At 38.3% G+C, this 26092-nt stretch overlaps 1 protein-coding gene across 6 annotated transcripts in view; it reads right to left on the minus strand.

The window, feature by feature from the left end:
* Positions 1 to 26092, minus strand: part of Ralyl (RALY RNA binding protein like) — a 675570-nt gene that overhangs the window by 111926 nt on the left and 537552 nt on the right. For all 6 annotated transcript variants that reach the window (XM_051139878.1, XM_051139880.1, XM_051139877.1 and 3 more), the window contains one exon: positions 12360 to 12392. In XM_051139878.1, the coding sequence (XP_050995835.1) occupies positions 12360 to 12392 (33 nt within the window). The remainder of the gene's footprint in view (positions 1 to 12359; positions 12393 to 26092) is intronic.

Raw genomic sequence — 26092 nt, forward strand, 5'->3', positions numbered from 1 at the left:
CTTTTCGAATGTTTTGGTTTTAGACTATGGTTGGTTTTTGCTTGTTTTCTTTGGCTATCCCTGTTTTTCTGTAGTCAATTACAAGAAGATTGATTTTTGCTTGTGACTGTGAAACAAAAAGGTGGGTTGGAGTGTTCGGGTTCATTGTAACTTCTGGTACTTAGCAAATTATATATACACATATATAAATTATGTACATACTAATATCCTTTTAAAGGAGATTAAAAGGTTTTCCTTCTTGAGAGCAGCTCCCAAAACAGTGAAGAAGTAAAGCAAGACCAAGGAAGAGCGAAGGACCGGAAGAGAAGACAGGGGATGAGAGAGAAACAAACTGGAGAAGAGGAAAGGAAAGAAAGGGGGGGGGGGAATGAAGACAGAAAAAAATCAGTGTAAAGGAATCAGGGAAACAAGAGGTCAGGAGATAGGGAAGGAGAGAGTGAAACAGGTTGGAGCACAGTCAATACTTTCCAGCTCCTTTCGTGTGTCCACTTTTCAGCCATTTTTCACTATTTCCTGTAAGTTTCCTTTTGATCTTACAGCTGTTGCCACTGTCTGTCTCCGGAACAGAGAGGAAAACCACCTGGCTTTGGGCCCATTGCATTTTCACAACTCTATATTAGCTCTCTTTCAGGAGTTACTAAGTAATACCTTACTAAAACGGGGTTACAGGACAGAGAAAGCGGTCACGAAGACCCATTAGCCTATGAAATGAACTTGTGAGAAAATACCAGTGCTTGAGGGGGCCCTGGGTCACCAGCAGAGGGACCACAGCGTGTCGGAAGGTGGCTTGTGGCTCCTTACAACAGAATGTGCTTCCTTGGGTAAAGAGTCAAGATGCTAATAAGACGCATAATAAACAAGGTGGTGTGTAGAGCTACGCATGACAAAGCATAGATGAGGAAGCCCATGTTACAAGAATGAGGCAAAAAGCTAATATTATGCAAATAATCCTTAATGCACCTTTTATGTGACATTAAAACCCAAGTCTTTGAACAAAAAGTGTTGTATGGACTATAAACTCTCTCACTGCTCTGGCTGTCTCTTCCATTGAATGTGTCTTTTGTGGTTTTTTTGGATTTTTTTTGGGACGGGTTGTTTTACTAATACACTGTCAAACTTCCGCTGAAACTGTGTCTCTGAGAAGGTTTTTCCAAGTTTGCTTCACTTTGACCAATATAATTCAGGAGATTTTGGCATTAATAAATGTTATTCTGAAATCAACCAGGATCCTGTCAAAGACACTTCAATTAGAATGAAATGAGTTGCTGTTTGTATGAGAGAACAGCTTTTCCAAAATCATCAAAATGCAATAAATTCCTGGGGGCGTGGCAGCCTGCCTATAGTGGCAGCCTCAGAAGACCAGGGAAAAGGGATCCCTAGACCTGGCTGGCCAGCAAGACTAGCTAAGGTGCGGAACTCTGGATCTGACCTTATGTAGGTGAATAAAATGGAAGAGCAATGGAGGATGATCCAGACATCAACCTAAACCTTCACATGCAAACATACTCATGTGCATGGACACTCACACACATGTGCTGAAAACACACATATGTGAAAATATGTATCCACACATACAATGCATGTACACACAAGCATGAACACGTGCATGCATACACACAAATAAGAATGGAATGGTAAGCTGGGACATCCTATTGGGACTCTAGATGAGAGAAGCATGGGAGAATAGCAAAGTAGAAGGATCCAGAGGGTCCTAGAAACCTATAAGTAGAACAATATGATAGGCAGATTTGGGCCCAGGGGTCCTGTTCAAACTAAGGCACCAGCCAAGGACAATACAGGCGGTAAACTTTAAACCCCTTCCCAGATCTAGCCAATGGCCAGAACATTCTCCACAGTTGACTGGAGAGTGTGATATGACTTTCTCATGTACTCTGGTGCCTCACATTTGACCATGTCCCCTGGAGGGAGAGACCTGGAGGCACTCAGAGGAAGGACAGCAGGTTGCCAAGAAGAGACTTGATACCCTATGAGAATATACAGGGGGAGGAAATCCCCCTCAGTCACAGTCATAGGGGAGGGGAATAAGGGGAAAATGGGAGGGAGGGAAGAATGGGAGGATACAAGGGATGGGATAACCATTGAGATGTAACAAGAATAAATTAATAAAAAAAAAAAGTAGAAAAAAAAAAAAAGAATGGAATGGTACCAAAATAACCACTTATTTTCAAACTCTGGTTTGTATATTTGAGATTTATATGTTAAATGATTTTAACTACTTTAAAAAGTAATATGAACTACAAAAAAGAGATCATAGTAGATACTTATCAAAATGTATTTTAGTATCATTCTTATAATATTGTTAACAAAATCTTTACATTCTCCACTAACTTATACTATAATAAGAGTTTTTGTTTATGATTATTACAATATGGACGGAAGTCTGCATGTTTTAGCAGGAAACAATTCCTTCTCATGGATTGGTGCCAGCAGTTCTTATTGTTAGTTAGCACATAGCATTTTTACATACTCCATGCCCACTAAACAAGAAATTTAAGTCCTTGATGAAATTGGATAGTTGTTCCTTGCACAAAAGCCAGCAGTACTATCACATATTTTCTCTTGAGCTTTAAACCCACAATGAAAGCCTAAGGAACAGAAATGGGGATGGTTGCTTTGTTTTATGAAGCACTCCCTTATCTGTGTCCTGGCAGCCTCCTGTTAGCAGCTGGAGCGCTTAGCCTGCCACCAGAGACTAATACAGACAATCCTGGCTCCTGATTTACAGATTTCCGTTAAATTGCCTCCCTGGAATGGCTCACTTCTAAAAAGCATTTTAAGATTTTTAGTATCTAGGTGAGCTGTATAACACACTTCATTGGAATATTTTAGCCCATGTGATATGATAATTTAGCCAAGATCTGGAAGAAATGTGTTCTTAAGTGTTTTGCCTTTTACGTTCTTCTAGCTGGTGCTGAGGGGAAGTTGTAGCCAAGAGTTGTCTGCTGCTGCATTCACTCACAGGCATCCTGTTCAGTTCAGCGCTGTATGTGGCCTATAGCGCCTAAGGACTTGTTTTGAATGAGATGTGGTAAAAAAATTAATCCAAGAAAAAAAGAAGGTTTACATGGATGTGTAATGCCAAGAGCCATTGTCCTGGGGGAAGTCAGTAGGCATGTGGGCCTTCTGGAAGGTCTATACTGCGATTCACTCCAGACTTGCCTCCAATATCTAACATGCCTGCTTCTCTGGGCTTCTGCGTCTCTCAAAAAACCTGGCATGGTGTGAACCCTCACTTTCTGCGCATTTATCCACGCTGATTAGATAGACTTCCTATGGGATCCTTATGAAGACACAGTGCTGTTCAGATGAATTAATTCCTGATTATGGAATTCCTTATTTGATTCAAACGATTTTAGAAGTTAAAAAGTTAAATAGTTGATTGCAAGTTTATGGTTGCAGTAAATGCTTTTGTGGCCCTCCAGTTGCCTCACTAGGAGACAGGCCTGAAACAGACTTATGGCCAAGATAAGCTTTTCACTCTAGAGATGGCACCATGACTCTTGATGTATACCTTAAGTTTATACAAGTTAGTTTAAACTTTATGGACCAAAATATAATGTGGCTACCAAAAATGTCTAAATTAAGCACAAACCTTAATGTCAAAATATATAAACTGCTTCATTCTAAGTCCTTTATGTCTTATCAGTTTATGGCATAAAATACCTTCACTCTAAATTTATATTGTATCATGGAATGAAAGGCAGATAAAATTATTGTCTTGAGCTCACTATAAACTAGGAGTTAGCTTGAAAATGTTCTAGGTCAGTCTTAACTGAAAATATATATATTCTTCTAACTTCTTGGATCCTGTTAACCTTTAAACCTTGTTACTGTTTGTCATTCTGAAATCTCTATGAGCTTATGTGATGGATACAGAGATAAGACATATTTAGTTTCAATGAAAAAACATGTTGTATTTTTTCTATTAATTTATTCTTGTTACATCTCAATGGTTATCCCATCCCTTGTATCCTCCCATTCTTCCCTCCCTCCCATTTTCCCCTTATTCCCCTCCCCTATGACTGTTCCCCCTATATATGCTCATAGGATATCAAGTCTCTTCTTGGTAACCACTCAACTGTGGAGACTGTTCTGACCATTGGCTAGATCTGGGTAGGGGTTTAAAGTTTACCGCCTGTATTGTCCTTGGCTGGTGCCTTAGTTTGAGCGGGACCCCTGGGCCCAAATCTGCCTATCATAATGTTCTACTTGTAGGTTTCACATGTTGTATTTTTAAATTCATCTGTTTTTGTGAATAGTTGGCTTTTTTGACTATGAGGCAATTCCTTTTCTTATGTAGAGAGACTAGTCTCAGAAGTGTGAAAGCAGTTACCAGACAATAAACAAGAATGACAGTTTTAACTTCACCACCTTCTCCTCTTGGATGCTTGTATGTATATGTTCTCTCTCTCTCTCTCTCTCTCTCTCTCTCTCTCTCTCTCTCTCTCTCTCTCTCTCTCTCTCTCTCTCTCTCTCTCTCTTATTTCCCTGTAGATTCACAAATAAGTTATCAGACCCAGAGCCTTACCACCAGCTTTTAAGGCAAGAAGGTGGAAGTTTACATTAGCCTGGGGGAGCTCTCTACAGTGGCTTGCCCCTGTCCAGGAGCTGATCTCAGATTTAAAAAAAAAAAAAAAAAAAGGCCCTTTACAAACTGTGGTACATTTACACAATGGATTACTACCCAGCCCTAAAATCCATGTAACCAGATCCAGAAAGACATGTATGGGATATACTCACATATAAGTGGATATTAGCCCAACATAGATGTCCTCTGAAAGACTTCACCCATCAGGGATCAGTACAGATGTTGAGACTCACTGCTGGACTCTTAAAGGAGAGTGGTATGGAAGAATAGGGGGGAAGGAAGGACCCAGAATGTTCAGGAACCTTCCAAGGAGACCATCAAGACTGGCAGAGCTGGACATTCTTCCCAAGTCCCTCTGTGAATGTGTGTGCCCTAAGAAGTTCTTGAGGCACAAGTGCTCCCTGGATTTGGCTAATATTTGGGAGCCCTTGGTTGTACTGCATAACTAATATGTTCTCCAGAATTCAGCAAAGAATCATTTGAATCAAAAGGCATTTCTGTGCTTTCAAAATGTTATTAACAATACTGAAAAGGCCACGTCTTGAGATTGATGACACATCAGTCGTTTTGTGGAATGAGCAAAATACCATTTGGAAATGAGTCTTTAACATTTTCTTAACAATTTTATAGTGAAAATATTCAATGCACAATGCCTCAACAACAACAACAACAACAACAACAAAAACAGTCATTACCTTCCAATACGTAATTTTCCTGAATGACTAACAGGACCACTTAGACATTTATGATGATCCAGTGACAATGTGAACCAGAAGACCGCATAGAGGGCTTTAATCCAAGGAGTCACCTGCTCCTCCACAGAAGCCCCAGGATCAGCTTTATGTCCTGCAGCTGAAGATCTGTGTCTTGATGGATATGACCAATCTCAGCAGCTCAGCGTTACAACAGGAGGAGCTATGACAAGCGTTTTATCTGCACGAGACCCAGCAGTCACTGGCTAACAAAAGTAAAGGACAACTGACCTTCGGGTCCTTGTGCTGTGAGTGTTACTTCTGTTGCTAGAAGAGATTTATGTAATCATCTGGAATTCAGCTGGATAGTTGATTATGAGTGTGTTCCATGAAGGCAGGAGGAGGATTATCTTTTCAAATGGGATTTACTAGTTTTCTTTCCTTTAACATGAGTTGAAGGTAGATAAATGAATGAAATCCTCTTTACTTCTTACTCTATCTCCTTGTGAATGCATGTTCTTTTTAAAAGAAAATATGTGAAAATAAGATTTTTATATTTCGAAGAGACTAGGTTCTCCATGTATTATCTCCATACACAACATCGAAATATATTTGTTCATATACAGTATTTCTGTCATTAGTGACACTGCCTTTTCCAGTGTGCCATATATCTGAAAAGGCTCATGATTAGGGGTTGGTGGGAAAGCTCTTGGAAAGAGCATTGCAAGACTATCAGTTTAATTTGTATGCCTGGAAAAGAACAGCAAAGCAGCCTAGAATAAAACCAATTCCCAACCCGAGAAAAGGTGCTGGTAGCAGTAGCAAGATAGTGGTTATAAATCTGTCTACATCTTACAGCTCTGACTATATTAATTTGGTTCCATAGCACTACTTATTTTGTTCTTCTCAAGAGTAAGATCTTATACATTTTAAATATTCTTCCTGTTTTCTTATGTATAAGAATTTCTTGTCAGTAAATTGTGAATTGATTTATAATTGTATGGTACAAAGTGTCCCCCAGGCCTCCACAGACTTCAAGCTTCACTCTTTTAACATTGTTATCTGGTAATGATGCTACCCAATGGCGTTCAGAAGTTAAATTATTTGGCCAATTTTTTATTTTTTATATTTTATTAATTTATTCTTGTTACATCTCAATGGTTATCCCATCCCTTGTATCCTCCCATTCCTCCCTCCCTCCTATTTTCCCCTTACTCCCCTCCCCTATGATTGTTCCTGAGGGGGATTACCTCCCTCTGTATATGCTCATAGGGTATCAAGTCTCTACTTGGTAGCCTGCTATCCTTCCTCTGAGTGCCACCAGGTCTCCCCATCCAGGGGACGTGATCAAATATGGGGCACCAGAGTTTGTGTGAAAGTCAGACCCCACTCTCCACTCAATTGTGGAGAATGTCCTGTCCATTGGGTAGATCTTAGTAGAAGTTCAAAGTTTACTGCATGTATTGTCCTTGGCTGGTGCCATAGTTTGAGCATTGGTCAATGTTATTTAAGTTTACAATTCTGACAATATTTTATCATAGACAGACACATAGCATATAATATCCTGGCTGTCTCTCTCTCTCTCTCTCTCTCTCTCTCTCCTCTCTCCTCTCCTCTCCCCTCTCTCCCTCTCTCCTCTCCTCCTCTCTCTCCTCTCATCGTCCGTCTCCTCTCCTCTCCTCAGTCCTCTCGCTCTCTCCTCTCTCTCGCCTCCTCGCTCCTCTCTCTCTCCCTCGCCCTCCTCCCTCTCCCCTCTCCCCCAACCCCCTCTCTCCCCAGCGATGAACATCAATCTCATCTCAGTTTTTGTAAGGGAGAAGTCTCCTACAATATACAACACAGACCCTCAAAGGGGAACTAATATAGATTATGACATTTGTGTTAATGTGACACTTTATTACATGAACAAATTAGACAGTACTGGAAGTGCTGATAATGCTGCTTTGAAATATCATCAGCTATAAAGTAGTACAGCATTGCTTCCTTTACTGAAAGAACTTAAATAAATCTGCTTAATGATCCTATACATTTTTCTCTCCCCATGAAGCTATTTTCTTTTCTGCTATAATCTGCAATTATTTCCTTTTCCCTGAGGAGAAAATTTCACCAAAGAAATAAAAGCCATTTCACTAACAATCGTCTTCTCTGCACCTTACAATATTTTTCTTTTATTTGTAGAGACTGAGGAAGATTCTTTAAGATGACTCTACTGTGTTTTATTACTGAAGAGTAATGAGATCTTGCAACTTAAAAAATGGGGTCCTGGGGCCCATGTTTTCAAGACACTTCTGTCACAATATGCACACACATGATTGATTATCCAATTTATAGGTAATATTTCATATGCCATCATGGTGCAGTTTAAATGATTTTGACAAGTACAGAAGAGTGTCATTGACAGGTGCAGAAATAAATGATGGGTTTAAGCTTTCAAATGTTTTTTACAGCATTTCACTGAGTGGCAGGTTGATAAATTAAAATTACAGTTGGAGCATCAGGCCTGAAAGCACAACTGCTTTAGATGACAAAAATAGCACTGTGGAAACTTTGTGTACTCTCTAGGGAAGTAGCCCAAGGGGCCCTGGGAAAGAATGAAACCAGTGCACTTACTAAAGAAATCATTAATTTTGTCGTAGTGTTGTTTGAGTCTATAAAACAACGAAAACATATTTTTTAGGAAAGGAAAATTGGCTTTATCTCTTTATTTCTGTTTTCCTTGGAGATATGTAGAAAATTATAGCCACACTATCCACAGAACCAAAACACAAGGACTGAGTTGCCCATCCGTGATACAAGAGGGTCATGTTTTAAAGAGAGGCTAATTAACCTTCTCTCAGTGCCTATAGTGCAGCCAGATCATAGCTTAGACTGTTACCCTGGCTCAGTGCAGGCCAACCACGAAAACAAACTGCCACATTGACACTTACTCTGACGTCCTCAAAGAAAATGACTGCTGCAGGCATTTTCACTGTTTCAACATTTATTTCTATCTTATGTGTTTTCAAGCCATCTCTAAAGTATTGTAGTTAGTTCTAAGTGATCCTCGGCATCATCCTTTTAGAAAATATCACTCTTAAGCTAAAACAAAAAGGCAGGCCCGTGCTCATGAAAAATACATTGTATGCTTTAATTTCTGCTAATCTTTGGTTTCTCCTTGTTGTTGCTGTTGCTGCTGCTGCTGCTGTTTTGGTTTGCTTTTTGTTTTTGTTTGTTTGTTTGACTGTTTTGAACCTTTCAAGTTTGCTAATATATGTTGGGCTTAGCACGATGACATCTCTCCTGCCACCTACCAGATATTTTCTCCTCAAAATGTCATTTTCAACACAACTGTACTAACAGTTTATCTCCCCTTAAACATGAAAATAGCTTCCATTTGTATCTTGAAAATTTTCCAAATATTCTGCTCAATGGTTTTAAATTCTAAAATTTGTAAAACTTCTTACTTATTAAAAAACAAGCAGACATTTGTGTAATTCTATTTTTCCATTAGGCTTTGCCTTGATGAAAACCTGAAGTCAGCATAGTTTCCTACTGTCCACATTTCTATTATGAAGGTTCAGTATGACATCCATACTATACATAAATCTGATATATTTGTTTGGACTTCGTCTTTTTATGATGTGTCTTGTTTTTCCTTGACTGCATCCCTCAGAGACTCTATGCACACTATGAAAATGTCTATGCTAATCTGATTCTTTGTTGAGCTCCTCTTCTCATGAGTCAGTCTCATCACGGCCCTGATGTAACATCCAGATACTTGGATTTTATCACTTAGAGTTTCTATGACTCAGTAAAACGTACCTCTTGGGGAAATACCTTAATTTATCATTTCACAAAATATTAATAAAAACTTGTATTTGTTTCCTGTTTCCTGTTTCATCATAACCATGTGGATTATAGAGTACCATAGGGTGAAAACAGACTCAGAGGAGTTAAACCAGATTTCGAAGTTACCTAAAAATGCCAAGATGGCACTCAGATAAGAGAATCAATTCACAGAGTTTGGGTTCTTAAAACATGCAGCTAATAGCATTATGATTTGAAATACCTATAAAGATTGCCTATAAAGCTCAGAATAATATTCTTGAATTCAATAAGAATTTCAAGGTTTAACTGAGCTCTCATAATGTGGGGCCATTTTTCAAGGAGCACCATTTAATGAAACCTAGCTACTAGCTTCTTGTGGTCAGTTTTGGGTATATAATGAATTCTCCTATCCCAATATCATTTAGCTCTGTAGTTTAGACTTAGTCAAACAGCTCGTGTGCATCTATGAGTCACAGAGGTCCAGGTATGACTGGCCTTGATAAGCTCATTCATACAACCTATTATATAAAAGAGAGAAATACACAAGTTCTTGTATTTTTATCTTTGGTGCATTGTTTGCACGTTTCCCAACCAAAGCTCAAAAATAACATTAAATTTTCTGATATATATCAGCATAACTTTTAGATTGTCCAGAGCTTTAGAAATTATTCTAACATAGTGAAATAGGCATGGAAAACTTTACCCATCTAATCATCATCCTCAAAGTAAAGATACTCATGAAAAAACTCGCCAGCTGGAAGTTTAATACATTGTCTCATAATAAAAGCATTTTAGGAATGTCTGCTTCATTCTGAGAGGGTAAGAGGAAATAACTCAAATGGAAAATTTTCTTTTTCTCTATTGAATGTACTTTAAAAGAGTCTAAGGGTCTCAAAGTGTCAACAGTCCCAGTGCTTGCACCTGAGGAGAATTTATGGGTCTTCTTGAAAGATCCTTCTCTCTCAACAAAGTGGACGTCAAACTTCCTGTAGTAGCAGGAGCCTTTCCCTCTCATAATCATGCTACATTTGAAGATGCTGGGAAGGTTTTAAAAGGCAAGACTTTGTTTAATTAAATTTTTTTCTAAGACTGTTACTGGAGACAATCATTTTGCTCTTATTGCTCTAAAAGCAAACTTGACTCTTATTATCTCTAAGTTTCTTTTCGATAATCGCTATTTATTTAATGGCTTATAAAGTGAAGTATTTGAAAGCCAAGTTTAATTAATTTTTCTAAAATTTAATATCCTAAAAATGATTAAAAATCGGTAATTTAATGTTGCAAAGAAATATGAGTAATAATGTTATTTTGTTTTACTTAAAATTATATCTACAGATGTTTAATGTTATGAATTTATATTATTCATGCATATTAAATGAGTGTATATGCATGTGTATTTCTTCTATTGCTTTGGGTTTATACATGTGACTCAAAGAACTGATATATATATATATATATATATATATATATATATATATATATATATATATATATAATATTGTTCTCTGAGATGTTGCAGTGATAACTGATTGAGTTTTGTTTTGTTTTGTTTGTTTTTTAAGAGAACTTGTCATATATATCCTGAAGAACTGTAACAAAAGCTGACATTTGTGAACAATTCATGTGTGCCAAGAATAGTATTAACTATTAATTCCAAATATATTCCTTAATCTTCAGGTTTCATATTAGAACCTGATTCAAAAGAGTTCAAGAAGTTATCTAAAGAATGCAGCTAGCAGCAACTTGCTGAAACTAAGAGAGCCAAGGATACTTTGTGAACACATATTGACAGATATTTTTATATACTGATAGATGATGGATTACAATATGCAATATTTGGGGGATTTTTGCTAACATGATTTACATGCGTTTTATTGAAAGCAAAGTAAACATATGTGGGGTAAATTCAACATTGCATATCTATGTGTCAACTAATTTATCTAACTGTAGACATGCATTTATTTGTTTCATTTTGTGCCTATAAATTAATTCATAAATCCAAATTTGTTTTTACAGACTTTTTGATATCTTTTAGGTTACAAGATCAAAAGATTTTATTAGGCAGAGGCAGGAAAGGCATACATGTATACTTTAAAAAATATTATTTAAAATAATGATCTCATAGGGAAATGGAGATATTTATTAGTTACAATATTCAATTAGCAAGAACATTTTACCTTTAAGACATATGCAGGAAACAGCAATATACAGTTAGTACTATGCCAATATTCCCACATGGAGCATTTGCTAAGTTACACAATATGCTTATTAGGGATAGCTTCGTCTCCTTACTGAAATGCTGAGCACTAAACACTTGATAAGCTTAAAACAAAGATTGCTTAGGATCGTTCTTTGTTCAAGAGAGGTGTACTATAAAAAGATGGATCTGTCTAAAGTAATGCAAACAGAAAAGGCTGCAGATACATTATTAAGTGAGGCATGAAGCAAAGCTATTTCAGCACTCTTGACTGGAAGTCAGACAAGTATGCATCCAAATAGGATTTCTTTGTGGTTACAGATTGTTAACAATAGGGGCTGATGACCAAAGCAGGACAGAAGTAATCTGCAATGATTTTTTAATCATAAGACCAACTTGATCTTTACTTTTTCATGAAATTCTATAATAAAATACATCTGCTCCATTTTTAACCTGCCCTAACAATCATTTTGATTTTTCAAGAGGTGAAAGGCTCACTGAAAAGCTTTGATGAGCGGAAGAGATTTGGGAACCATGTTGTTCAGTGGATAATAGAATACTCTAGAACTGTGAACAAAACGAAATTTTTAAAAAAGTTGATCTGAGCATTTCACATTGTGTTCCCATTGCAGGTGTCTGATCACTCAGCACGTACACAGTGGCTGCAGCATTGTACCTTTTCCTGGGTCAATTAAGACATGACAACAGTTTTCTACTTTTTAATGCATGTATTGTATTGCTAAGCAAGTGCTGTCCTTGCATAGCATATTTGTGTAAAAAACAAAGGATTATTCAACACACCAAAAAAGATACAACACTGCTCATTCTCAGTTTTAACAGCCTAAGAATGCATGACGTTAGAGGACTGCATGACGTCACAAAACAGCTTCAGGAGCGTTTCAGATAAGTCTCTATGAAACAAAGCTAGCATCGCCTTTCTGGAAATGGCGGGCAATGATTGCAGATACGACGCTACATGATTAGAAATGTCACTTATGTAGCCCTGCTAATTTAAATTAAAATTCTCATTTAAAACATTTATTTGCAGACTCACCCAACAGACAGGAATGGCTCCTTTGATTCAAGCCTATAAAATAAGAAAACATCATCTTTATATTACAATTTGCTATATATTCAAACATTAATTTTTATATGGATATGGCAAAATATTGTACTGGCTTGGATGGAAATGTGTTTTATAGCAGTAAAATTATATATACATATTACACATATAAATCTATGTCTCATATTTAATTTGCATATATAATATATAATATAAATATTTACTATAGTAAAGGTCCATACACACTCATGTTCTAGTTGGATTGGGAAAACTAAATAAAGCTAAGGCCTCAGAATGAAAATGCAACATTTATGAAGCACCAGAGTTCGTATGAAAGTCATACCCCACTCTCCACTCAACTGTGGAGAATGTTCTGACCATTGGCTAGATCTGGGTAGGGGTTTAAAGTTTACCGCCTAAGTATTGTCCTTGGCTGGTGCCTTAGTTTGAGCGGGACCCCTGGGCCCAAATCTGCCTATCATAATGTTCTACTTGTAGGTTTCTAGGACCCTCTGGATCCTTTTACTTTGCTATTCTCCCATGTGGAGTCCCAATAGGATGTCCTCCCCTGTGTCCCAGTTTCCTGGTAAGTGAAGGCTTTCGTGGGACATGCCCCTTGAGAGCTAGTATGCAGATATAAGTGAGTATATACCATTTGAGTCTTTCTGCTTCTGTGTTAACTCACTCATTATGATCATTTCTAGCTCAATCCATTTGTCCACAAATTTCAGGAATTCTGACCTGGTGGCACTCAGAGGAAAAACAGCAGGTTACCAAGAAGAGACTTGATACCCTATGAGCATATACAGGGGGAGGAAATCCCCCTCAGGAACAGTCATAGGGGAGGGGAATAAGGGGAAAGTGGGAGGGAGGGAAGAATGGGAGGATACAAGGGATGGGATAACCATTGAGATGTAACAAGAATAAATTAATAAAAAATTTTTAAAAAAGCAACATTTAAAGACATTATCATGGTGAGAGTGAGAGTCTAAATCTTAGGTACATTTTGTATATAGCTACTTTCATTAATAGTGGCAATTTTAGTATATCTATTAGTTGTAATAGTAGAGCAATCTTCAGTAAACTTGGTTAGATATTAGCTGGGTAGTTGATTTGTAGGGAACATACTGCCCAATGAGAAGGAAGAGGAGGCGCCATCGTCAATCATTTGCTTGGGGTGACACCTTGGTGGAAGAGGTAGCGTCATGCCACAGATTGGAGTCATTCCTCCCAAAGAGCCTGGTGCTTCCGAGAGCTCAAATCTGGAACGGCTGCTTAGTTGTGACATCTGCAGACATCTACTCTACAGGCCTCTGCAGGTCACTCTTCAAGAAATCATACAGAAGCACTTCCAGCTAATTTCCTGGTTTTCACATGACAACTCCACATTCCTTACAAAAGGTCAGTTTCTTGGTATATCTGAATTAACAGCCAAGGATATTTAAGGCAGGTATCCATTTTTGTTATAAATTTCTTAGGCAATTATGGGCCAAATTAGGTCAATAGTGAAATGTTTTAACTGAGTACAGGCATTTCAAGTTTAAACGCATGGCAACCAGAGGACCACTCTGCAGGAGCCAGCTGTTCCAGTTTTTGAGACAAACCTTATCATCAGCAGAGAAGTCAGTGAGCAGACTGTGCGGGCAAGCCAGCAGACTCCAGAACCTTCTGTCTTCACTTCCTCAGCCCGGAGATTACACATGCACCACCATGCCTAGCTGTGCTTGTGCTGGTTCCAGGGACGGAACTCAGGTTCTCCTCTCTACAAGTTGAGCACTTAAGTGGCTTAACTATCTCTTTCTCCCCTATAATTAATATATTTAAAATGGTTATAGGAAAATGACAGGAAATGTAATTACACACCACTTACTGAGCAGCCATTATTTTTATATGTTCAGGTAGGTAACAGACATAAATGACTGCATCAGCATCAGATGGACCATGTCCATAGGTTGCCATGTATTAAAACATGACCTGCTGGCAACACATCTCAGCGCATTGTGGACAGAGCCTGAGTGAACTCCTCACTCAGATCATGATGCCACAGCACAGAGGAGGATGTGAAAAACAGGAGCCCTAGCAATAGCTCTCTACAGCTACCAAGAAAGAGAAGCACGTTAAAACAACAGTTGATGTTAATGTCCAGGGATGTGTATTTATGTAACCTTTTTCCCTTGGAGAATTTTAAGTATTCAAATTTATACCTTTAGGCAAACTAATGAGCTTCCTTTATTTGTTTGTTTTTCTTGTTCATTTGTGATATTGATAAGCCAACAGACGTAGAGGGGATTATGGAGATTAATAATGACACAGAAGACTTTGCCTTAATTAGACCTGTGCTTTCCTTCTAATAACACTGAGAAGCTGGGAATATATGGGCATTAATTGGATTATTTCTCTAATACTTGCCCATAATTTTAGCCCAATGTTTCTAGACTTCAGTGTCAGTGTGAGATCTGCGTGGATGAGGTGAAATGCTTTAGCTTCTACTGAATTCACTTAAGACCTTCATTGAACTGCATTCCTTAAGAATGTCACACATAACCCAAATAATAGCAAGGCCTCCACTGTACTTTTACTTGCAATTATTTAAAACCTTAGTTCAGAACGTCTTTGAAATCCTGGGTTTTGTTGTTGTTGCTTCATAAGCATTTATTCTGGACTTCCCATGATTTCTTTTTTTTTTTTTTTCCATTTTTATTTGTTCACTTTATATCCTGACTGTAGCCCCCTCCCTTGTGCCTCCTGGTCCCACTGTCCCTCCCTCATCTCCCCTCCCCTCCTCTCCGGGTCCTAAGAAAGGGGGGCACACCTCCCTAAACCTCTTACCGGAGCCTATTAAATCTCATCTGGACTGTTTGATTAAATTCTTATATTTTTTGAAGGTTTCAAATACGCAGTTGTTACGTTGAGACATGCAGGGATGTATGCTATCTTACTGCCTTTCAGATGTTACTGGTTTTGGTTTGATTGTCTAGCTTATTGCTTTTCATCTCTAACTGTTTCATTTACTTGACTATTTTCCTGTAATTGTTAATACTAATTATCAAATTAACACAGTCAAGAATTATCTAACATATAAGTCTCTGGATATGACTTTGAAGAAATATATAGACTGAGTTGAGGTTGGAGAACCCATATAAATTTAGATATTACCATCTTTAGATTTGGTGTCTTGGACAGAATAAAAAGAATTCAAGATGAACATCCGCATTCTTCACTCTGTGTTTCCTGAGTCCTCATGCAGTGTGACGAGCTATCTCGTGTTTCTGCTCTGAGGGACTGTACCTTCAAACTGGGAACAAAAATATACCCTTTTTGTTTTGTAAGGTACTATCGTCCAGTATTTTGTCACATCAACGAGAAAAGTGACCAATACATCTTTCAAAGGTTTCATCAAATATTTCAGAGAGAAACTCAGAGTTTTTGAAATGCTAGTAAATTGAAAGCTTTTTTCTGTTTATTTTTTTATTTAAATAATTTATTGAGATTACATCTCGATTGTTATCCTCTCACTTTTATACTCCTGTTCCCCTCTCCCTCCCTCTTTCACCCTGTTCCCCTGCACTAGGTCTGTGCCAGAAGGGGACCTCCTCTTCCACATATGGTCACAGCCTGTCAGGTCTCATCCTGGTAGCCTGCTTACCCTTCCTCTGAGTGCCATCAGGCCTTCCCACCAAGGGGACGTGGTCAAATAGCAGGCACCAGAGTTCATGTCAGAGTCAGTCCTCGCTCTCTACACAACTGTGGAGAATGTGCTGTCTATTGGCTATCTGAATAAGGGGTCTAGGTTTGCTGCATGTATTGTCCTTGGTTTATAATAGTTTCTACAGCCCCCCACCCCAGGTCGAGATCCACCTGCCTTGATGGTCTTCTTGTAGGGTTCCTGGACCCTATGGGTCCCTCTCTCTCCCCATTCCCCCATATCTTTCTCACCTGGAGTCCCAATAGGAAGTCCCAGTATCTGTCACAATCCCCTGCTGAGTGAAGACTCTCAGCGGACATCCATGTTGGGCTAGTGTCTTTGATAGTTATTTTACAACTGAGGTTGTAGTATTTGCTACATATCTTTTATAGAAAAAAAGATCCCTATTCATGCTATTTAATTATCTTTCTTTAAGGAAATGAAAGCAGCTTTTCAATGAAATAGCGACACTACTTTTAAAATGTAGCAAGATCTCTCCCAGATTTAGAAATTCATAGTAATTGTAATTGCTTCTCTGTTTCTGCAGAGACAGTGACAATTTCCTCCAAGATACCACTTTCAAATCACCATCTTTCTTGACAATTTTTATAACCACTGGATGATGACAGAAGCTTCTAGTGTTTCCCAAATGTGCACGTGCCAATAATCATCCCTAGCCCTTTTCCAACAAAACAATTCACCCATGAGTAATGGCCTATTTAATGCCCAGTCTCTCTCTCTCTCTCTCTCTCTCTCTCTCTCTCTCTCTCTCTCTCTCTCTCTCTCTCTCTCTCTCTATCTCTTCTGGTTTCCTAGGGTCTTTGGTGTTCTAGTTCTATAGCAAAATGTTGTTTATTATCTTTCCCTCTATGAATGATGTGTTAGGTTTATGTCAATATAACATCTTTCCCCACAATGATCCCTGGGTTTCCACTACTCAAAATTCTCACTGGGACATAGTCTTGAAGTAACTGTAATATATTAAAAGCAAACATGGAGTTTCATTAAACCTGGCAGAAATACTAACATGGATCTCAGCTGAGCAAAGAGACTGGTAGCACTTTAATGCTTGTCTTTCTTTGGATCCTACTTTAAGATGCTTCATAGACTAAGTAGGAAAGATGATATTGGCCATTAGTCATGAGAAGCCATAGATTCCTGTACTCCTAAGCATCTTGATGGTGAAGCAGAACAAAAACTTATAAAAAGGAATTGTCACTGGACATCATAATGTATCTTCTATGTGAAGACACTGCAGAAGGATGTCACAGTAGTGCATGTTGAATGATTCTCTGCTTTGGTACCACATGCTCACTTGTGGGTCATCATTTTTCATTACAGTCTCCAGCCTTGAAATATAAGAAACACCATCTATGATTATGGTTCCCAATTATATGATATATACTCTTACCAATTCAAGGTGCTATTGTGAACAATAGGAGATTCAGTGCTTAGAGCAGCTATCCTAGTTCCTGGCACTGACTGCCTACTGTGTATAGGTCTATGCTAAAGACAGATTGCTGAAACTAAACACAAACTATGAAAGTGTATGACAAGCTTGTTTTAATTCTGAAAATTAAAGAAATAATACAAAAGAAACAAGCCAATATTTCTCAATTTAGTGCTTAGAAACAGGTGTACATTGTGATATGCTCAGAGAGAACCTGAGTTTTTATAAAGTGATTGTTTTATGGAGAAAGGGTTTGATTTTATCTTTCCTAAGATTTAGTTTTCACAAGAAGTGAGTAGTGAATTTAATAATACTTTATTCAGGGCCCATGAGAATTTAGCAGTAGAATAAAATAAATGCACCATAGCCCTTAGAAAAAAAGTGGAAATGGTAAAGAACATAGAATTAATACCAATATGGATAATTAAAAAGATTAAAACCATATTTAACTGCAAACTAATTTATATTTAATAAGGAGCAGTCATCATTCAAAATGCTTCATAATCACTGACTTACTTAAAGGTTGTAATATTCTTTGAGGCAAGAATTACTATCCACTTTAAGAAACAGTCTAAAAGACTATAAACATGTATCTTTTCTCAAGGTCACACAACTGATAGGTGGTTGAGAGTTGAATTGAGGAGTTCTGCCTCTACAGTCTCCACCTGCAGTCCTGTGTGGTGTGCTGGCCTACAGTCCTCTACCTCACAGTTTGCCTTGTTAGCACAGCACTGAGGTATGATTGCATCTTCTCAGTTGATGCTCTTGTGCTCTGTTGAGAACCCACAATTGTTCTCACATGACATCTTCTAACTTCACAGACTCTGAGACTTGTGTCCCTCATATCGTTTGCTCCTGATATGTGACTGTGAACATCCAGCAAACTTTTGCTAAGAGCCTCTAAGTTGAGAGGTTCTAACTGAAATTCACGTTCTCTTCTTGTTCCACTCTTCCTTGTTTATTACCTAACTCTGAACACTATGACACTTGAGTCAACAAACAAGAAACATGGGATTCTTTCTCAGGAGAACCTGTTCAGCCATACTCACTTCCAGATCTTCATAATGTGGTTCATTCTGCTGCCAAAACACTTTTTTCATTCTGTTCTTGGATCTCTGGCTGCAATAATCACTCTTAAAGTAATCCTCAACTCTCATATGAACTTTTAGAAAAGCTTTATCAGAGACTTTATGCCTTCAGTGATCTTTGGAGTAGCCACATCTACCAGCAGAACTGCCTTCTTGTGTCCAAATACTCTCATGTCCTTTCTCTCGTTGCAGGACTGGGAGCGCTCTTCGAAAGTCTCACCACAGGGCACAATGGTTTGTTTTGTGACTACTGTCACAGCATCCTACCATGCTTAACCATATTTGTTAACAAGTACTAGTGTGATTGCAACATTCCTTGTGGAAACTGTGCCCCCTACAAAAGGCTGAGCTCACTGTATTTCAAGTACCTACATACTTGCCTTATTTGGTTAGTTTTCTGAGGCAGGGAGCTATTTTATCCCACATGCTGACCTGGAATCATCATTCTCCTGTTTCAGCTTCCCAAATACAGGGATTAAGAGCATGCACCATCATGTATAACATAGTACTTATCAGAGACTCACAGGAATGGTTTGCCAGTAAATGTTCATCACTTTGCCAGCTCCTAATATTGTTCTTTACTTATAGAATAAGAGTCAAAGTCCTTAAAATAAGTGATTTCACGCACAATCTATATTCAGTGTAAGTCTTTGTCCTCAGAGTTTCACTGTTTCTGTGTCTGTGGCCTGTGAGCCAGCCACAGTGATCAGACTGCTCATTGTCTAGGTGGTATTTTGGTTTCTCATCCTCTTATTGTGTTTTTATAGACACAATTTCTAACATTATTGCTTTTCTAGAAAACTAAAACATTGTAGACAGACTTAGAACTATAAAATAGGTACTATAAATATGAATAAATGTTCTTTTTATAGTTACAGGATCTTACAGTTAAAATGCCAAGTAATGATACAATTCACTAATATCTGATCCATTTCCTTTAGCAACCACCGCCTAGTGCACATTTAGCACGTATATGGTAAAGAGTGGAGGGACCCCTGTATTGGCCTAATTTTATTCTGACTATGGGGCTTCAGAAAAATAAAAAACTTGTCATTGTGGCTCACTTGTCTGATTTGGAGAAAAAAAATAATGGTCAATCCAGCTGGCAGGCATGTTTCGTTCAGGAAATATACACATTCAGTTATGAAGCAAAGAAAAAGTAGACTGATGATCAGTACGTGTCGTAAACCCGGACAATCACAGGGCTCATATCAACATCAATGCAATGTTCTTTGCTACTCTTTGATGTTCTGTGAAGATGAAAAGAACCCGACAGTTGCCATACCGGCTAATCTTCAGTAAAGCAGACCTTATAAGGAAGACAATGATGTCCAGGTTACTCTGAATTATCCTTTAGTCGATTGCATGATAATTGAGGGATAATTTAACATATTAAAGATTTTGAAGAATGGAAGAAGCCTTATTTTGATATTTAAAATCTAACACATGTATTATAATCAATTATTTGTGGTCTACTTGAAGACCACAGGAAATCTTCTTCAAGACACTGATTTAAGCAAGACTTTCTTTGTCTTAATGAAATGTGAGCGAACAATGAAGTCTTACAAAAATATAAACACATGCAAAATAATTTTAATCTCTTTCATTTTGTATATTTTGTGTATTAAAGTACAACACACCTCTATTAATTTGATTAGACATTCCTTAACCGGCAAAGGAAATTTTAAAAAGATAAGCTTCTTCATGTAACTAGAAAAGGATTTTATGGGCAACTGTAATGTTTGTTCTGAAGTGCTGAAAGTTGGAATTTGTCTTTATTGAAACAAAACAAAACAGTCTTGTGATCCTGCATTAATGATCTAAAAATGCAAATACATCCATATTTATCACCCTAAACAAAACTCAAGTCCAAGCTGATCAAAGACTTCAACATAAAACCTGATACACTAAATCTATTAGAAGAGAAAGTGGAGATCAACCTTAGATTCATTGGCACAAGAGACAACTTCCCTGAACAGAACAAAACAGGATCAGTCTCTAATATCAACAACTACTAAATGGGACTGTATGAAACTGAAAAGCTTCTTAAGGCAAAGAACACTGTCAATAGAACAAAATGCAGTTTACAGATTTGAAAAAGGTCTTCGCCAGTCCTACATCCAATAAAGGGCTAATAACCAATATATATAAAGAACTCAAAACATTAAACAATTAAAAAATTGGATACAGAGCTAAACAGAAGAATACAGAATGGCCAAGAATCACTTAAAGAAATGCTTAATGCCATTAGTCATGAGAAAAATGCAATTTAAAACAACTCTGAGATTCCATCTTACACCTGTTAGAATGGCTAAGATCAAAAACTCAAGTGACAGCACATGCTGGTGAGGATGTGGAGATGGGAGAACACTTCTCCATTGCTGGTAGGAGTATAAATTTGTACAACCATTTTGGAAATCAATCTGGCTCTTTCTTAGAAAATTGGCAATAGTGCTACCTCAAGACCCACATGATATTCTACCATACAACAAGGACACTTTGTCATATTCATAGGCGCTTTATTCGTAATAGCCAGAATCTGGAAACAAATTAGATGTCCTTCAACTGAAGAATGGATAAAGAAACTGTGGAAATGCTACATTTACTCAGCTATTAAAAACAAAGAAATCATGCAATTTGCAGGCAAGTGGATGGAACTAGAAATGGTCATGCTGAGTGAGGTAACCCAGACTCAGAAAGACACCCATGGTGTGTACTCACTTGTCAGCAGATTGTAGCCATATAGACCAGGATAGACATACTACAAATTACAGATCCAAAGGAGGTAAGTAAGAAGGAGGACTCAAGGGAAGTGGGAAGGATGCTGAAATGTCACGAAGAAGAGGAAATGGAATAGATGGAGTGGCTGAGGAGAAGGAACAAGGTAGTAGAAGGAGCACAGAGAGCAATGAGGGTGGAGATCAGACCTGAGCAAAGAGCGGGCAGAACAGAGGGCCTGCAGAGAGAAGAGAACTTCAATAGCTAGGAGACAACCCTTTTGGAAGAACAAAAGTCTCACTAGAAAAAAGGAAGTTTCCTTGTTCTATAGCATGAGATAAAACAAGCACTGACTTCCTAACCTCTGTCCAGACATTGGTGTTCATCATGTTAGCTTGTATCATTCTTTGAAATAGAGTCCAAAATTCTACAGTACAAAAGCTTGGCACAGGCACTCAGAGTTGAACCTTGTACCAGCCACATCATTTCTCTAGTTATGGTTACCTAGATTGGCACAGCACTGAAGTGCATTACAGGGATTCTCCATAGAATAGTCATTTCCTGTCAACAACATTGGGGAATCGGTGGCAAAGAAAGGGTCTGTGTTAGATTGTGAGTGGACATCTGGGAAGCTGCAAACAAGAGCAACCATTTCCTGAGTGCTGGCATGCTCCAGAGCTGAGAGGTCAAAGAAGCTCTAATTTTCTTGTCAGCTCTGACTAATTGATGATGGCTGCTGGGAACAATGTGTTGACAAGAACTCTAAAACCTTCTTGGGCCCGAGGATGTGAGAGGGTTGTAATTAACCTATGTCTGCTGCATAGGTTGAGGGAGAGTAGGGAAGGAATTTGTCTAAATATGTATTTGCCCACATTTTATTGACTGAAATCATGAAAATTTATTCAGGGTTCCAAAAGGAAGGAAGTGTTCAAATTCTCTAGTATAAAAGATTTACAGACCATGTACCAATATGAAAATAATAATGCATAATTTTTTTAGTGTCTTCTATGTTATAGGGACCATTTTTAATTTGGAAAGAGGCATTTTAACGCATTTTAACCCTTTGACCCTTCTGGTGTGCAAAGTTACCATCATTATAATTTCTGTTTTATAAGTGACAAAATACAAAAAGGATTGTTTGTCTTTCCTCAGCTCATAAAGCTAGAAGAAAACACATCAGAATAATCACAGAAAGCATGCCCCCGTCTTAATATTTCAGTATATTTGGGCGCTTTTCCTGTATTTGTTTGTTGACCACTAATCAACCAAACTAACCTGCAGCTCTGAAGAGAAACAAGCTTGTTCACTCCTGTGGTAGAATATTTCTCCAGTGGATTCAATTTCTTTGGAATAAAAGGTAGCTTTGCCCTCTATTCCTGTCATACCATTTTCAAGCGCTTTCATGCCCAATTGAAAACTCAGCTGACGGCTACCATCAGGGCTCAAGCTTCATTTGCAGTTACCACCATCCGCACTGCTGTCCCCAGGGACAGATTAATAGATGGCTGTGGGATCAACAAAGAAGCTCAGTGAGGTTTTTAACACTCACAGTCCTGACTCTTGCCTCATTGGAAATTGAGGCTGCAGGGTTCATATACCTTGGACAGTCTATAATGTTATTTTGTGATTCTGCCAGAGGACGTAACTATAGCGAGAAAGGAAGCGAGGCTTCAGAAGTACCTCCTGGCAAGAAAGATCATTAGCTCTTGTAAGATTCTCTTGGGAGGCTTAAAATACTTTATCTTATACCTCAGGGGCCTTCAGCAGGACTGGAAAGAACATTTGACCAAGGCAGTTTGGTGGCTTGTTTGCTCTCCAATGTGACCCTAAGATGCACTTCATTGTTACACAGTGGAAGCGAAGCAGACATTTTATTTGTGCAGACATTTTTATTAAACTAAGAAAAATAATTTCCTAAAAAGAACTCTCAAACTCATTTGTTTTCAAAAGGACATTTTCTCATTCATGGTCTAGGCTTAGGATGAGAGAAGAGAGGGACACAGGAAAACAAGCCAGTGGCTTCTATGTTGTCCCTTTCAGCTATCTTTAATTCCTTGTGAATGGCTAATAAATCCTACCGATCAAATCCATCTACCCAGAGTGTCATCTGGGGAAGCAGAACATCAGTCACTGAGTTATATAGTTTTAGATATCAGTTCTCAGTCCTGTCCATTGCCCAATTACGGTACCATTTGTCATTGTTATACATTTGGTGATAAAGTCAGTACAATTCTATGTAGTCATCTGGTGACCAGTTATGCTAAGTCATAGCACATATGAATAGTGATCGGTGAATATGTGTATCTTCAGGACACAGTAAAGAGGCAGAATACCTGATATTTGCCTTCCCAGGGATATGAACTCTATTACTTTTTGCCCTATACTCTGCAACTGTGTGCACCTTCTCCCGCACTGCAGACTCCAGGTTCAACATTAATCTCTCCTCTCCTCTTAGCAAAGTGCGTAACACTCACTTATATCAAGTTGTAGCTAATATTTGATAGAGAGTTTGAAAATAACAGTGTATTTTTTGTGTGCATTTTCTTAGCAGGATTGCTGTCCTCTTCCTAACAACAAGTTAGTCTGGTAGATTAATCTGAGTTAATACATTGGTAACCCCAGTTTCTTTCTTTCTTTTTTTTTTTTTAATAAAAAAACCCTTTTATTAACTGTTCACTTTACATCCTAGTCCTATGACTAGTCCCTTCCTCCTCTCGTCCAGACTCCACCCTCCTTCTCTGTTTTCTCCTCCCCTCCTCCTTAGAGAAGGGGAGCCCCATAACCTCCCAGACCAACATATCAAGTCACATCAGGACTGAGATGTGGCCTGTTGGATTAGTTACATGAAAGGAAAGTGATCAAAAAGTAAAAAGCAGGAAACAGAGTCCATGTTAGAGATAGCCCCCATTCCCCTTAATAGGAGACCCATATGTGGACCAAAATGCCCTTCAGTTACAGCTTAACACCAGTTTCTTTTTGTTATAGCTTGCAAGTACCTGCCCACATACACTTAGCTTCCTAACAGAATCAAATATTGGCACCTAATTTCAGAATATTATGACTTTGCATTTTTAAAATGCATTTATTTTTCTGTGTATGGATGTTTGTCGGCAGGAATGTCTGTGCAACATGTGCATGCAGTGCCTGCAGATACTAAAAGATGGCATCAACTCTTCTGCAACTAGAGTTGCAGGTAGTTCTGAGAGGCCATACAGGATGATGGGACTTGAATCTAGGTTCACTGGAAGAGCAGCCACTGCTCTTAACCACTAAGCCATCTCTACAGCCCAGAAGACAGTGATCTTCCCTGCCTTATGTCAATTACCTAAGGAGTTATCCAGAGGCCCTTCATCCTGGGAGAAGACCCCTAACTAATTGACAATGCAAATATCTTTCCTCTCCCACTGAAGCTTTAGGTGTCCCAAAGCACATAAGCAGCTCTTTCTAGGTTCCACTCTTTCTGACTTCTTTCTGTATTAACCTGCAGAATTGGGTCAAATCTTTAAATTTGGTGAATATTAAGTCTTGTTTGTTCTTTTCAAAATCTTTAAATAACTTCCCCAATGCATAGTCCCTAAGGAATTGTAAGTCAAAATAAACTTTGAAGAACATTTGAGTCAATGTGTTCTTACTGGAAACATCATTTACTGGTTTCACACCAAAGTGGCTCCCTAGTTGTTCCTCTCAAGCTGCTGTTTCGTACTTCATGAATTAGAATTCTAGAATGCATTGTCTGAAACCTCATTGTCTATCTTTATGGCACAGCTATTCTTATCCCTTCTACTTGAATTTCATTTATATATAGTTGCTTATGTACACATCCAGTCCAGACTCTTTTTCCTAATTCCAGACTTGATATCCAACTCTTGACAGCTTCACTCAGCTGTCTCACAGTCATCTCATCACCAACATGTCCCAGAGCTGAACAATATTCACCCTCTACAACCTCCTCTATCTTCTCTAAAAACTCACTGTCTCACTGACACGACTCCATACTTATTGACTCAGGATTCTTACTTCTAAGACTTGGGATGTATCTCTGATAATTAGTCTGATGGTCAGTAGCTCCTTTCTTCTGCACATCAAGAGGCAAAAAGGAGTCTGTGTACTTGTAACTAACGCTAATGGAAAGAGGGTGGTGTTGTGAAAGTCGTGAGCCTCCTGCCTCAGCTTCCTGATTTTTGAAATTCTAGATGTATGTTGTGTCCATCTTTCTTCCTCTTTAAGTCATTCATCACATAAGAATGCTAACTACTTCGGGTTCACCTTAATGTGACAAATTCTTCACTAGTCACAGGAAAAGGCTATGGGGAGAAAAAGGCACAACGAACACAATGACTGCACTACTCTAACTGATGCACCAGATGAGACAACAGCAGCCGTTTACTCACCACACAGAATAGACGTTTTTAACTAGACATATGCAGACCACCAAATACATACATTTAAGGCAGCAGGCTTGGTAATTGGCAATACATGACAAAAATATGCTTGACTCCATTCTTTCTCTTAGAGTCCACATCCAATATGCCAGCACTCTTGCTGGCTCTGCTTACCAAGTATCCCTGAATTATCTCAGCAGTGTCACCTCATACCTTGTTCGGTTTTGTATATTCTACCTTTAGTTTCTCTTCAGAATATTTTCAACACGCAGCAACTATGACACTTCTAGATATATTTTGGGACTACACCCAATGCTTGCATTATTCCAACGTCTTCATTTCACCTCGAACAGAACAGAACGAAAGTATTTCATAGGCATTCAGACCCTCTCTCGTTTGTT

This window comes from Acomys russatus, chromosome 31 (genome assembly GCF_903995435.1).
Source record: "Acomys russatus chromosome 31, mAcoRus1.1, whole genome shotgun sequence".
Classification (NCBI taxonomy): Eukaryota; Metazoa; Chordata; class Mammalia; order Rodentia; family Muridae; genus Acomys; species Acomys russatus.